We start from the raw sequence: 16,357 nt of genomic DNA on the forward strand, positions 1-16,357 counted from the left end.
CATTTTCTCAAAAGCGCCGAATCCCGCCTCGCAAGCTCGGCGGGAGGGAGAGAGGAACCCATCCTCTCTCTAACCTTCAAACTCCACCTCCTTCTCAAAGTGTGCCAACACCACAATGTGAAAACCAACAAGTGCACAGTGTTAGCATTTTCACAATCATTTTCTTTGAAGGAGTTAAGTTAGCTCACTAGGTTCTAAATACATGCACATAAACAATGACACCTAGTGGCACTTGATAACCGCTTAGCCAAAGAATTTCCCTCTTTATAGTACGGCTATCTATCCTAAATGTGATCACACCCTCTATGCTGTCTTGATCACCAAAACCAAAATCCTAAGCAATACCTTTGCCTTGATCTCCATAGGGTTTTGTTTTTCTCTTCCTTCTTTTTCAAGTTGAGCACTTGATCATGTTGTGGTCATCACCATGATCATCACTTGCTCCATCACTTGGCATGTACTAACCTCATTAAGTCTACACACTTAGTATAGAAGTTAGTACTAGGGTTTCATCAATTATCCAAAACCAAACTAGCGCTTTCAGCAGCCATGGACAACGCCCCATCCACGCCGCCACCCTCGCTTCCTCCCCATCCACGGCATGCGCTCCAATTGTGTCGGTGCCCTAGCCCTATGGGGCGCACCTCCACCTGCAGCAGCTCCACCAACCGGCGGCCCGGCGCCCAGATCCAGATGGGAGGACGTCGACGCCGCGTATTCGTAGGCGAGGCACAGGCGGAGGGAGAGGTAGTGGTTCGCTTCCCGTCCCGACCCTGCACTGCCACAGCTCGGGTACGTCTCATCCCACCATCGCCCCCACCCCAGAGGCGAGTTCTGCAGGCCTACGATCGTGCTGCAACCCAGGCCGGGGCTGAGCTTGTCCGTCCAAGCCATGCTTTCGCCTCCAAGTCTGCATATCTTGAGCTCCTCCAGAACGCCAGTGCTCCCATCTGAAGGTGAGCCCCTACTGCTATTTCTCAGATCTGCTAGGCATTTTTTTTTCTCAAATACATAGATCTGCTAGGGATGAATCGATACATGCATTGAACTTTATTGTTGAATAGTTGGAGCACTGCCATATGCAAGTTGAAACTCTATACACATCGATTTCAACGAAATTGGAATTTTTCAGAAGCAGATCTAGTGCTTAGCTTGTGACTGGGACGGTAGGCCAAAGTGGCACAGGATGGATTTCACAAGGTAATGCTTGTATTATCTCCACAAGGTAATTATCTGAAGGGACTGCGATTATTTTCTTCTATTTTAGTTTCCATAATCTTGATTCTGCAACCTTTAGATTAAGTTTGGTTTGTTCAGATTGAGATATAGAGGATAGATTTGGTTAATCAAATAAAAAATCAGGATTCATCTTGGTTGAGATCTTGCTCAATGTTTAGAGTAAATTGTGAATGCACAATGACTTTAGAGTAAAATGTGAATGCACAATATTCAGAGAAATAAACAATGCAGTGTCCTTCGTAGGTTCATTTTGGTGTTTTATTAGGTTTTAAATTTAAACTTCCAGGTTGCTAAATTTTCTCATTGGTAACATAAGGAAAATGGTGTACTAGTTCAAGATTTGTTGTATCAAATTTTCTCATAGCTGTCATCTCTTTTCTATTATTAAGTACTGCATCAATTTTTCTACAGTCAGTCATTGTTATCTGGTATATTTTGATCACGAGATAGGAGCCTGCACATATATACTTGGTGATTTAGTACTAAAGCTCATTGCAAATTTATTATCAAAACATTTTCTGTGAAAAATGCACATACTCTATTTCTTCACATCTGAGAAGTGACTGAAATTGTCTACATTGTGTTGGTACATGCTGATGCCTTCATTTTTTTTCAATTCAGAACTAATATAGGTAGTATGACACATTCTAAAAATATCACCTTGCAGATTCATAACCAATATATGTATATGACATGTCGAACCAAATAGTTGATCTAATAAAATTTATTTTATTTTATTGCAGCAAATTCAAAGCTGTGGGCACCTTGCAAACTCATCCTTTTGCTGCTTCATTTCAAGTTTAGACCAACTTCTGTAGAGAACTTTTAGCACAGTTAACTAGAAGTCATATTGAGGTGTCATTCATTTGGAGTTCTCATTTAGACTTTTGTGTAGTATTCATTTTTTCATTCTAATGCCAATCTTTTGTGCAGTATTCTTTTTTTCATTCTAATGCCAATAACTTGATGGATGGATCTGAACTGTATGTACAAATCATACAGCTGAGGTTGTAATTCAGAATGAGGTCTGCTGCTGTATTTTTTTTTTAACTTTCTGTAGTTGGTTTCCTGACGGCATAACCGTCAGGATTTGGCCAATATTTTAGTCCAGGGCTATTCTTAGGTTGGCCGTCAGGAACTGCCGTCAGGAAAAGATTCCTAACGGTCAACCGCCAAGAAAAAGTGATATTTCCTGTTGAGTCGTTCCTGTCGGTTTATTCCTGACGGCAGGCCGACAGGAATATGTTTTCTGACAGTTTTAATGCTTTTCCTGACGGTTTCTAGCCGACAGGAATTTCCGCTGCTCTGGTAGTGTATTGTCTCTTATTCCACCTCATGGCGCTCCTTGGTGACATTGAACTATGCACTACACTTGCATCCTTGCCATCGACTCCTCTTAACTTTTTCCTCTTGCTTTCTCCTCCTAAAAAACTAAAGGGCCAAATAAGTGACCGGATGGAAGATGTGGGAGGGGTTTGAATGACAAGGGCGTAGATATGGTGCGTGAGCTCAATGCCATCAAGGAGTGCCGGGAGGTGGAGTGAGAGATAGGCTGTCGCATGCTACTTGTCGGGCCGTGGGTTGTTATGAACGATGTATAGTAATATGAAGTAAACGAAAATCAATCACAGCGAAGACACATGATTTACGTGGAAAACCCCTTCAATGTGAAGGGGAAAAACCACGGCCTATGGCGGCTTACAAGAGAATCAAGTCTCCATAAAACCCTAGCAACGGGCCTCTGCTTCGCTCCGTCAGAAGCCCGACCAATATCCTGAAGTGAATTTGGAACAACTCCATAGAGAGGGAGGGAACATATGGGTGTGCTTGCAAGCATAGGTACATATCCCACACACGTCTACAAAACTACCTTCAAAACTGCCATGGAGGGTTATTTATATGGTTTTTATTAATTTAAAGGGTAGAATAACTACTCCCTATGTCCCCGAAAGCTTCAACTCCTAGAATCCGTGCCAGTCAAACTTTTTTTTAACTTTGACCAACTTTATAGAAAAGAGTATCAATATCTATGACATAAATAAGTATATTTCAAAAATATATTCTATAATAAATTTAATGGTATTAATTTGGTACTATAAATCTTAGCATTTTTTTCTATAAATTTGGTTAAAGTTGTAAAAGTTTGACTTAGGACAACTCTAGAAATTGCAGCTTTCGGGGATGGAGGGAGTACTTTATAGGCAAGAGGCTGATAGTTTGAGGGTTAAGCAAACATTTTGCTTTTCTTCTAAAATGAACTCATTGCTGCCGCAAAAATGGTTTCCCTTGCGGTATTTTTTTACCATTGGTGATACTAAAAACTTGGTCAATAGTTTTTTAATGGTGTTGTGGATATAGGCTAGGCCTACACCTATATGCTTCAGAGGATGTAGGTGATACGTAGAGAGCCTTGGTCCTCATGATGCTGACAGAATATATACATATGGAAATTTTTCTAGGATTAATATCTTAATAAATTAACAACTTTGCAAGAGCCCCACACATTGATATAGATACCAAGATCAGTTTACAATCTTGCTAATTTTAAGCCCTAAAAAGGTTCCTTTTGGCACACAAGATTTTTTTTTCTTTAAAAATAAACTAATTTCTACAAAATTCCTATCGAGTTCATGGGTTCCAAAAAGGGAAAAAACTTGGGTGGGCGATGGGCTCTCCGTGTCTTGCGTGCGCCCCCCACCTCGATGCTTGCCGCGTGGACACGTTCTTCATCCAACGACAGCAGCAAACGACGCGGCCTAATTCCCATCGGCTCCATCAGCAGGCGGCTCGGCTCCAAATGGAATCAGTCGTCCTCCCAAACCACGCCCCAGCCGCCGCACTTCCTGCTCGCAACGAGCGCCCCTCCAGCTGCCGCCGCGCTCGTCAGAGACGCTCCTCCGGCGCCGCCGCAGTCCTGTCCCCCGTCCCGGCCTAGTCCTGGCTACCGATGCCTCCCCAATCGCCGATGTCGTCTCGGCAGAGAGCCCTCACCGTCGGGAACTGCTCCGCCTCCCCGCCGCCGGAGCACCCGCGCCTGCGCCCTTCGCCGGCTGCGCGGCGCGGTCCGTGGGGTATTCCGGGGAGGAGCTCCATAGGTTGCCGTTCATGGAGGAGCTCTACAGGTTTGTGCCGTATCCATATAATTTTTTTCTCCACATTCCCCAATCTAAATTTTTCTCCATATTGCCCATGAGATGCAGTCAGGTCTAGTTGCATTTGCATGACACTATAACAGCATTGTTTCCTTACTAGCACAAGTCTTGTTAACTAGAGACCAAATTCAGCATACTGTCCAGATCAAATTTATTGACTGTCTTTTTTTCACAGAGTTGTATATCTAAGGCATTTGTGCCAGAAACAAAAGTGGGCGACTGGAGATTCATTTTCTCCAAGATGCACTGAGGCCGAAGCAACACTGGCCATCTCCAAGATGCACTCAAAGCGTTGGAAGCAGCTGAAATGCACAGCACCTCCCATGTGCAACTAGAGGTGGTCTCAAGTGTATGCCTAAATGTTTCTCTTGTACCACGATGTATTAACTCGTCTGCGCGCGAGCTTGGTTGCTTATGAGTAGTTGATTCACAAGAAATACAGAAAGGTTTAGGGTATGGTGATTCACAAGAGTAATGTAAAATGTGACTTCTCTATGAAATATATTTGAATGTTTTGAGATCAGCACTGGAATGCATTATTTCTCTGGAATGCATTATTTGTCTGGAATGCATTGTTTCTCTGAAATGTACAGTTATATAGATTCATGATTCTGCTAAACAGGTTCTTCTTCAAAGCAAAGGACATAGTCTGAACATGTTTGCACTCCATGACAGGAAAAGAGTAAAGTTACATGTTCTGAGCAAAAGAGACTTTCTAACTGCAAAAGAGACTTTGTAACATCAAAAGTCCAAAGTTACATGGATTCATTTTTCTTGCACTCCATCAAAATGTAACTTCCGAACAACAGTTTGCATTGTAGCATCCTGATCAACTCCCATTAAGAGACTTGTGTATCCTCCTGGAATAGATGGAGCAGCCATGGTTGAAGGTTCTGGAATTAAATTGAAGTGTGTCATTGTGGAATTATCATGTCCATCTTGCAGGAAAGGAGCATCCATGGATGAAGATGAGCCACCATTAAAATTCTGTCAAATATAGTATAAGTGTTCAAAAACCATGATTGTAAGGGAATAAAATGTATATGATAATTCAATATTTAAGTGTTCAGCTAATGTCGTACAGTTTTTTGGGCTGGATCAGCACATCCATCTGTTGTTTCGACAACATTGTTTTCCAGATCTTCACCTGCAATTAAATATATATGATAATTCATGATTTTTTTTGTAAAAATTTAGACATAAGCAAAAGGTATTTGGCAGGTCAGTACCTTTCTTATGAGCACCCTTTTTCTTCTTCCCTGATGACTTCTTTTCAACAGCACTTTTAAAACGTGTATTTTTTGGACCTTTTATTATCTGAGGAATTTTAAATGATATTACACCATTTAATGCATCTCGAACACTTTCAATTGGAACCGCAGGAACCTCATTGGATTTTTCATGCATCTCACATAGATAAGCATCAGCTTCCAAGTTCAAGTTATGTATGGCTTGTAAAAATTTATCAAGAAGTTCTTGTGATGGCGAACACTTCAGTGCAAGAGATGTGGCCTGTCGAGATATAAGTGCTGCCTGTGTCTTCAAATCTCCCTTCTCAGTTCCTTGTTTCTCAATATAGAATCCAGTTTTCGCGTATTTTGTCCATCTAGGCAGTATATATTGTGATGGTAAATTGTATACTCTATTTGTATTGAAGACTCTTAGAGCATGCTTGCACAATAGACCTGTAAGATATAGCTGCCAATTACTACCTATATTACAGTGCATGTTACAATGTACAAATTGAAATGTAACAGTACACGTACCTATGGATTCAAACATCCGACAAGAGCATGTAATGGTGGAATCCTCTCCACGATCAGACTCCATATACTTAACAAAGAATGTCAAGTGTGTCCCGGCAGCTTCCAACAAATCACAAGTCAATGTAAATTGTCTCTTAAATTCTTCCTCATACTCCGAATACATTCGCCTTGTATATGATTCAACTGCAGTATTCAACATTGGTAGATTTCGAATGTATGGAACTGGGTTCTTTCGACGTGACTGAAAATCAGCATCCAATTCATTTGCACGAAGACTAACTGCAACCTTCTCACATTCTATAAGGAGTTCCGAAAGACCAAGTTTTCTACGAAATCTTTTCTTGAAGACATTATTCATACCTTCACTCCTTTGGGTTGAGTTCATGTCTGTTGTAAAAGAGTCACGGTATGTCGCAGCTCACTTTGTCCTCAAAGCATATAGGTTTGCCATCCATGAGCTATTCTCAATGTTGTATTTAGTCAACAATCCATGCCATTTCTCAATGAAGTAAGTCTCTGATCTGTCTTCATATACACAATTTTTGAAATCTGTTAGGAACTTGTCACCTTTCTTATCTGACTCATGAATTACATGACTAAGATGTTTAGCAGCATTTAAGCAAATGTGCCACAAACAAAGACGGTGGGTTGTATTTGGGAATACATAAGCAATTGCTCCTGCCATAGCTGCGTCTTGGTCCGTAAAAATTGTGTTGGGGTGCTTTCCTGACATTGCCGTTAGAAAGGTTTCAAAAAGCCAAACAAATGATTCAATAGTTTCATTGAATAGAAGTGCACACCCAAAAATTATTGTTTGCTTGTGATGGTTGCAACCAAGAATCGGAGCAAAAGGCATTTCGAACTTATTCGTTTTAAATGTGGTGTCAAATGGCACAGCATCACCGAAGCATTTGTAATCCATGATCGACTGACCATCTACCCAAAAGAAATTTGCTATACGTCCATCTACCTTGTCGACCTGAAATGCATAAAAAATGCAGGATCCTGTAACTGTTTATTTCTTAGATATTCAGATAGTGTTTGTGCATCATTGGCTTCTAAATACTGCCTACGCTCGCGAGAAATCTCATTATCACAATCCTTCTTAGAAAATGGTATGTTCTCTTCCCCTCCATAAAACTCCTTCATGAACTCATAAACTTGGGCTGGCTTCATTCCAGCTTCCCGTATCTGCCCAATTAATTTCTTGTCTGCCTCTATTACCTGTCGTTGAGACCTCAACTTGTGTGCCTTATTTGGACTTGCAAGATAATGATTGTGTTGTTCCACGACCTTTTGCACCCTCCAAATCCCCTCTTTACTAATACTAAACTGGACACGAGCATCACAACCCGTCCTTGTAACATCCTTTTGCGATTTCTCATTTTCTCGAAATCCTTGATTACTGCAAACGATAAATTTCTGACATAGACTACCATCTCGGGTGCTTTGTCTTGCTCTTTCGAATACTGAACCCAACCTTGCCGGCATAGGTGTTGTACATCTCATAAGCTTGTTCCTCAGATTCAAATGTCTGTCCAACTGTTGGAGTGATCAAATTTTGCTCATCTTTACGAACCACCTCCTGTACATATAAATTTTCAATTAAAGATATACTGAAAGTAAAACAAAAGTATCATACATTCTGTAAGATTGTAAAAAAACTGACTTCATTAAGTAATTCATTCTCCACTGATCCAGATGTCAGTGTAATGGCGCCGTTGGTCTCTACTCCTTTGGTAACAATGGTGTTCTGTCAAATATGTGCACTATATCTGAGAAACCAAACAACATAGAAGAAAAGGCATTTGTAAAAAAAATGCAGAACGATTTAAGGAGATAACTGATCTACCTATTGTTCCTCTTCTCCACAACCATCACCAACAGCATCAAATTGTAGTGCACGTGAATAATCCATGAGAGAAGAAGATGCCATCCGATCATCCGTTGTCATTCCGTCTTCTTGGCCTCCAACATCTTCCATGGAGGTCGTTGCTTCATCCATGGATGCGGCAGTGGGGTGTGCAACCGGGCCTAGGGCTACAGGCGGCGACGGCGGCGTACTCGTACGAGACGAAACGAAGACTTCAAGTGTCTAAATTATGAGCCGATGGAAGTGAAGCCGAGCCGTCGTTTGTTTGGTGCCGGCTGACTTCAAGACGAAGGAATCGTGAAACTAAGCCGATGGCATCTATTCCCAGAACTTCCCTATTCCCACGGCCGTCTGATGGAAGGCACAGCACGCGTCGTGCATCTGGTCAGGAGGCGCATCCGGGAGGCAATGAGCCCAGAGTCCACCCAAGTTTTTTCCCCAAAAAGGGTCCTGAACAAGGCCAGACATGGGATTACCAAATAACTCAAGGAGAATACTATTTACCAGAAATAGTTGGATAGTTAGCATTGTTGATCAATTGCATTATCATCAAAAAAGATGCATGGAAAGGTGAAAACCCTTTGGCAGCACCACAGCATGAAGGAAAAAAGGAAGTGACTTTTCAGTGTCGGGAGAACATTAAGTCTGAACCACCGATCCATCCAAACAAGACAAACATTCAGTACCTTTCGATACCATCAACCGGTGCTTTATGTTACACTGGGACTTGTTATTAGGACGACGTGGATATCAGGTTTCGTGAAGAACTCAAGAGGGAGATATGGAGGGATATGATGCAAGGTCTTCTTTTCGTCCCCCTCTATTATTCCCTTAAGCTGGGTATAGAGTTACCTTAGATGGAATTAATGGTGGAGCATTTAGCAATAGATTAAACCAACCTAGAAATCTCTGGTCAAAAATAGAAACCTACTCCTAGAAGATATACTACTTTCCTGGCACTAACTGTGGCACTAACTGAGGTTAATGGTCCATGGATGCCTAATTATGCGACCCATTACCTAAAGCCAACACATACAACAAATAACAAACTCTCATGATCACCACATTCCAGCTAGCTAATAATAAAAGTGGATCATCACATTCCTGCTCGTAATTAATAAAAGTGGAACTGGATATATAGTTCCTCTGATAGTAGATGCATGGTAATTGAATAACTATCAATGACCATTGTGCAAGTTACTATCAACCGAGGTTCGCGATATCTATCCTTGATTCCAAACAAATCGAGGGAACTCTTTAGATCCTTTTTAATCGTTTGTGGCTGTGGATGCAGCACAGCTACATCATGCAGTTTGGCCTCAGTCGTCGTTGATTTGCTGATCTGATCGCATTAGTTCGGAGAGGAGTTGCGGTCATACATGTTTTTGCTTTAGTTTTGTTTTTTTTCCCCGCTTCCCTCTCGTGCCCATGTGACGCTTATTCGCTTATGGAGTGTGGGACCCATGGAACAATTTCTTCCCCATGCATATCGAAAGACTGTTTGATATATGATGTAGACTGGCCGGCCGGGAGGAGATGTGTAGCGTTGTGTTGTTCTCTTCTCCTACGTACCTACAGGCAGGCGAAAGCATATATACAGTGCACCACAATCCCTGTCTATACTATCTAGTCCATCCCTACAAAATGAACTGCAACACACCGTTTGTAATTAATTAAATAAGTCCAGTTATTCTCAGAAATTAATCCATAATTATATTGCCTTTAAATTTTACCATCATCATGCATGGTTCCACAAAACTGGTGGTCTACCCGCTTACATAAACTAGATTATATAGCCAAATTAAACATTCCTTTGACCATATACGGCGCTCGTCTGTGGTTGTTCCAAGATGCATGATCACGGCCTTAATTATTAACTAGTATATTGCCCGTGCTAACGTTACGGTGATATTTAGAAAAAAATTATAAAACTAAAATAAATCAAAAAACTAAAAAACAAACCTACCCCACTAACAAAACAGGTCTATATAAAAATTACGGTACTTCATTTGGGAACATATATTTAGTGCCCGTGCTAACGCTACGGGCAATATACTAAACCGTAGACGTATACCTGCCTTACTGGACAAACAAGCAAGAAAAACAAAAATGTAGAGGTCAATTAAAGGAATAATAAAATAAAAAATGCCTGACAAAATTAGGCACCTATCTTCAGTCTATCACGCAATGCCAAGAAGACAAAAGCTAAAGAGAAATTAAAATACTTCTGTTCAGAAGTTTCAAACGGTCTAGATCATTGTACAAAACTGCTCCAGATAGGAGAATATACAGATAGAATTTATTTATTCCCCATCACGAATTAAGGGTGCATATAAAGTTGGCATTCTAGTGTGTAACATTATATTCTCTCCATTTTTGGCGATGCTCATGCTGGTAGGACTATCTGCCAAGTTCATCAAAGTTCCAAAAAAATTTTAGTCTTGAATACCGAAACAGGAGCAAAACCATAAATTAAGCCCTAAATATTAAAGACTAAATTAGCACTAACTTTTGTAATTCATGAATACATTTACTATGTCAAAACTTAGCAATCGCCAGATAAAATATTTTACTATAAGCAATTTGTATAATTGTATTGCATAAATACTCAAACTGAGACCATTCCAAGTCTTGATAATTTGATCTAACAATCTGGTGAGTTAGACTGAAAAAGGCTAATGAGCCACATCTATTCTCATATCAAACTGGTTCTGTTATTCAAGTGAAATAACATGCTGCATGAAAATACTAAAGCCATTAACAGGATAGGATACAACATGGAAAAAATCATGAATCTTCTAAAGTTGGTATGGAATCCGCTTGCTATGCCACCATGGTCAAGAAAGCAGCAGCCACCCCCTTTACTACTATGATATGAAGATTTATTTGGTAATCATTAGTTTTAGCAAGTCGCTATTTTATTTGACAAGTCAAAAAAGATCTCTCTCCAACAATTTAGTATTCTAATTTGGTAAAATCACTATAAGCGTGGTTTTTTTCCTAGAACTATTTGCAAATTGAACACAAAACTTTCTTGTAATTAATCAAACCCAAATCAGAAAATTCTTCTCTCTAGCAGTTTTACAAAGTGAACACGGATGCCCTTCTCTCCGTCTACGACGACGGACGGACGGAGCACGGCGACGGTCTCGCGACTCTAGCACCGGCGTCGAGCATCGCGCTCGTGGCCGACGACGCGCCGGGCGGCGGGCGGTGGCCGAGCAGCGCGGCGGGGTGAGCTGCGGCCGCGCTCGCGGCGGGTGGCGGGCGATGGTCGAGCAGTGTGGTGCGAGGACGGGCGGACGAGCGGACTGGCGTAGCTCCGGCGGGTGCGGCGGGCGGCGCAGCACCGGGGTGGCCAGCGGCGGCCGAGCAGCGGCGCCCGGGTGAGCTAATGGCTGCGCTCATGTCGGGCGACGGAGCCGCACGCGCGTCGGGCGTCACGCTCGTGGCCGGCGGCGCGCCGGGCGGCGGGCGGTGGCCGAGCAGCGGCGGCCGGGTGAGCTGTGGCCGCGCTCGCGGCGGGAGGCGCGCCGGCGGCAGGTGGCGGCCGATGGTCGGACAGCGCGCTGCGAGGACGAACGGGCGAGCGGACTGGCGCAGCTCCGGCGGACGCGGCGGGCGGCACAGCATCGGAGCGGGCAGCGGCGGCCGAGCAGCGGCGACCGGGTGAGCTGCTGCCACGCTCGCGGTGGGCGACGGAGCCGCACACGCGTCGGACGTCGCGCTCGTGGCCGACGACGCGCCGGGCGGCGGGCGGTGGCCGAGCAGCGGCGGCCGGGTGAGCTGCGGCCGCGCTTGTGGCGTGTGTCGCGCTCGCGGTGGGTGGTGGGCGATGGTCGGGCAGCGCACTGCGAAGACGGGCGGGCGAGCGGACTGGCGCAGCTCCGTCGGGCGCGACGGGTGGCGCAGCACCGGGGCGGGCAGCGGCCGTGCTCGCGGCGGGCAACGGAGACGCACGCGTGGTGAATGTGTGTGATGTGTGATTGACGCGAGGCTGAGGGTGTAAAGTCGTGATCATACTTCTAATCTGGGCCATTAAATCTGTGAGATGTGTTGTGAGTCGTTGATCTTGCAGGTAGAATTTATGTGGATAAGATTTTAATTATAGTAGAGAGTATCCTCATCCACACGATTATTATAAATTATTATTCCCTTATCCGCAGGAGATTGTTGAGATTGAGATTGAGATTGAGAGCAACGCATGCGAATATATATATTATATATAATGCAAACCCAATCCCAATCCGGATTTGTTGCTTCGTGGCTAATCAAGCTACACACCACAGCACCCCTGATGGAAATGGATCGATGATGCATGGACCCTTCGACAATGACTCAACTCAACTGAATGAGACGAGAGGTCGTTGAGGGCCCGCGCGTGCTGCAGGCTGCTCCACGACACGTACGTATCGAGACCCGGCGTGAGGGTGAGGCGACGCCTAGCTACCGCCCCCCGGCCGGCCGGCGACGTGATGCTGTTGTCCTGGATCTGCACCTGCCATTCCCGACAAGCAAAGCGTACCGTACCTTCCCACTCCCACAGATACTGTTGCTAAATAGTCTATGCACGCACGCATATCGCTACTCATCAGAAGACAGAGCGAGCGAGCATATCTGCATGCGGAGATATTATTGATATATCTAGCAATGTTTTGCTTTGTAGACGAATCGAATGATCGAGGGCTGCATGCATGCTCGCTCACCTGGCAGCAGCACAGCAGGTGCCCTCCAGGCAGCATGACCTCCCTTGCTTCCTCCTAGGCTAAAGCCTCCATGTCTGGTGATGATGATTTGGTCACTATCATCACTTCTTGCTTGAGAGAATAAATAAATCAACAAACAAACAATGTCAATCCATAAATCTTTCTTTGAGAAAGTTACCATGATATCAGGTGCTTACTAGTATTCAGGTGGACCTTTTCTTCTCTACTAGTCGACTCCGGCAATCATTCGATGCATGGTTGATGGTTAGATTTTTTTAAAAAAAATGTCAAATGCTAGAGGAGCGGAATAGTCGGCGAATCGGATGATGCTCTTCGGGTCGTCTGTGACTCTTGGACCGTACCCTTGCCCAAGTCATGGGCTGAACGCAACGTGGAGCCCAACCATAGAACACGGTCCAGCTTCACTTTCGTCGCTTCGGACTCTAAAGCCTATTCGAATCTACCAATTATTCAACAGTCTTTTTATCTTAAAATAAATTAGCAAATAGTACTTTCAAATATGGTTTATCAGCGAGTGAACAGGCTGTTGTGGTTGCCCAACCCCGCCCGCACGCAGGGCCTCGCTGCTTTTATTGGAGTAGAGGCAAAGCGTTAGCAATTTAGCACCACATCGGTAGTCATTATATATGGGCATGCAGCTCGAGGCCCCGGTAGCCCAGCATGAAGCCCGCTTTTTTGGCCCGGCACGAGCACAACATGACCCGGTGATGGCTGGGCCCGGGCCGGCACAACCCAGTGCTTAGGGCCGTGCTTGGGGCCGCACTACGCATGTCGGGTGGCACGACACGACCTGGTAAAAAGAGAAAAGCACGGTGACGGCCCATCAAATTGATAACCTCTTAAATTTGGAATTTAGCCCGGCCCACGTCACATATATAATGCATCCTTCAAGTTCTAACCCTAGTTTCTCACTTTCTCTCCCACATGGTGTGCATGACGGCCGCCTCCACTCTTCTCCTGCGACTCTGCAAGGTGTGAGTCGGGCCCGCGCCCTTCCTCCCGGCTCCCGCATCACTCCTCTCCTTCGGGCGTAGCGCATCATTCGGCCGCACCTACACCCTTCCTCCCCCAACGCGCGCGACGCCGCAACCTCTGCTCTCTTCCCCACACGCGAGCGAAGTTGAAGCACACAGACCACCGCCTCCAACCTCCCCGATGCCGCTGCTTCTTCGACTCCGTCAACGACGCCCCTCGCCTCCTCCCCTACCCCACCATCCTTAGAGTGCTGCAGTCACGACCTGTCTGCCTCCTCCCTCAATGCCGGCGAGGCCGAGGCCATGGAAGCAAGGACGACATGGGCCTCGAGCCAGCCCGACACGAAAAATGGCCCATAGTGTCGTGCCTGGGCCGAAGGCTAAGCCCACGTGCCTAAGAGGCATGGCCTGTAGGGCACGACGTGTCGTGCCGGCCTGATGACATCGGGCCGTGCCTAGCACGGGCCCGGGTCGTGCCGGGCCAGCCCGTTGCGTAGCCATGGTCTCAAATTTTGCCATGTACTGCAAAAAAAAATCGTTTGGGGCAAGGTAGACAAGTTCGAAAAGGCCAACAAAAACTAAGCACTGGTTTTTTAGGGCCGGCCTGGTCTCTTCGTTCCTACCTCTGGTGCCGCTTTCGGCTTTCCTTTGCTCTAGCAAGTGGCTTCTGGGCCGTCGATTGCTGTGAATAGCACTTCGATTCGATTATGATTCCTACATCATCGATTTAGCTGAGCCACGAAATACTAGCTAAATATAATATCCTCATGGTTCATTATAATATCCCTGTGGTTCATTATGCACTCCATCTCATGTGCAGAACCAACTAGGGCTTTGTTTGGAAGTTGTTGGATTCGCCTCAATGTATGTGTGTTGAGATAGATTGGAGTGAATTTAATTTAAATTCTATTCTAGTTCACCCCAATCCACATGTCGATGTGAATCCGACACAACGCGAAGGCCAGCACATGTGGATTAAGTTAAATCTAACTGTATCCATCGCAAAGGCCTAATTGGTGATATTAACTTGCGCACGTCTCATCAGTAAAAAAAAAAAAAACTCTAATCTTTTCGCTGAACATGCGCACGCGCAGAAAGCAATCTAGAGACATTCAGACGGACCACAATGAAGGAGATGGGTGCGGCGTTCCCCTCTCTTTTCTCTCCTGCCTTCCCTGCAGAAGCACCAAGTACAGAGCGTCCAAGCCTCTTGCTTCCAAGCACGGCAAAGGCTCCTTCCACGGCGTCGCTGAAACAAAGAGTGACAAGCCTGTCCACGAAAGGGGGTTGATCCACTGACAGCAATCAAAGACAATGCAGAGGTCGGTTGCCAGGATATGATAGTGTCGTTGAATTATGCGTTACTGGTTTACATTGTAAAAAATAAAAAAGAATCTTGGAAATTATGCGCCCATTTATTCATACTTTGGAAGTTTGTATTCTAATTCAGTAACTCAATATATCAGCATTCCGAACTTGTACACAGACAACTTCCTGCTATTCACTGAATCTAGTATATTTCCATTTAATTTAAACATTCAGGAACTCCAGTTAGTAGGCAGCATGTGGCCAGCGATTTACAGATCTTATGAACATACTAAGTAAATAGAAATGGAATCGGCATGATTTTTCTATTATTTCTTTAACACTTGTAGAAGCAGACAGGATGCCCATGCTACATTGTACATAAAAAAAAGTAGTCAGCGCTCACAATGGCTGGTGCCATGTAAAGGTAGCCTCCGTATTTGAAACTATTTGCACTCTCGAAATGGCACTCGAAAAACAAGAATCCTCAAAGCGATCTACTCCTGCTCTGCTCCGGGAGCAGGAGGTTCGTGCAGAGCTCCAGAGCATCGACTCTGCCGAGAACAGTTCGGATGATCCTACTCTGCAGGATGCGCCAATTTCAGTGTGCTAGTTGAGATAATTTGATTTCCATGGCAACAGATTTGACCGTGACCTCAGAGTGACCGGGGAAGGAAGAACACGTCTCTTTCCCTTTGCAATTGCAACTGGTTCCAGACCTTCTCATGGGCCAAAATGGTTAGGTTTCGTTCGGCCTTGTACCATGGATCGAAACCGGATTTATTAATGGGCTACTAATAGCCCAAACATGGACCGGCCCATCAGAGGCCTACCTTGGAAGTCATCAGAGGCCTACTAATAGCGATCCACTCCTGGTGCGCTGGAGCAGTCATGGGATGGGTTGTCACTTGTTGCTTGTTACAGGGAACAAGGGAAAGGGAAGGATAGCTTGGCCTACCTTGGAAGCATAGCACAGGCACGGCAAATAAAGGCTCCTTTCACGGCGTTGCTGAAGGAAAAGGGTGGCAATGGCAAAGCCTGTCCAGAAAACGGAGTTTCATCTACAGACAGGAATGGAGTCAGGACAAGATTCACACTCGAATACTCGATAGCCAGGGTATGATGATGGTCTTGAGGCAGTGCCCATTTGTTATTGTACTTACATACACTGGATTCTAGTAATTCAATAACTCAAGATCAGAATTCCAGAACTAACTGTTCCTTGGTTCAGGCTACCTGCCATTCAGTAATTCCAGTTGGTATAGGCTGAGGAAGGTACAAGAGGCCAACGATTTAACACTCTTATGAACGTTGTACTAAG

At 44.7% G+C, this 16,357-nt stretch overlaps 1 protein-coding gene and 1 long non-coding RNA gene across 5 annotated transcripts; one reads left to right on the plus strand and one right to left on the minus strand.

Annotated features, from left to right (window-relative positions):
- On the plus strand, positions 448-4,914 carry LOC110434325. 4 transcript variants are annotated; one of them, XR_002451746.1, is made up of 4 exons: positions 449-956; positions 1,133-1,225; positions 1,983-4,361; positions 4,567-4,914. It is a non-coding gene; the product is annotated as an uncharacterized LOC110434325 (long non-coding RNA). The 4 variants fall into 4 exon arrangements; XR_002451747.1 differs by having other exon boundaries at positions 448-1,200; XR_002451745.1 differs by having other exon boundaries at positions 449-1,225.
- On the minus strand, positions 11,145-12,772 carry LOC110434823 (basic proline-rich protein-like). The gene is made up of 3 exons (XM_021459560.1): positions 12,737-12,772; positions 12,440-12,528; positions 11,145-12,027 (listed from the first exon to the last, which is right to left on the minus strand). Exons 1-3 carry the CDS (start codon positions 12,770-12,772, stop codon positions 11,145-11,147), a joined length of 1,008 nt encoding a protein of 335 aa, XP_021315235.1.

This window comes from Sorghum bicolor, chromosome 4, assembly GCF_000003195.3.
Source record: "Sorghum bicolor cultivar BTx623 chromosome 4, Sorghum_bicolor_NCBIv3, whole genome shotgun sequence".
Taxonomy (NCBI): domain Eukaryota; kingdom Viridiplantae; phylum Streptophyta; class Magnoliopsida; order Poales; family Poaceae; genus Sorghum; species Sorghum bicolor.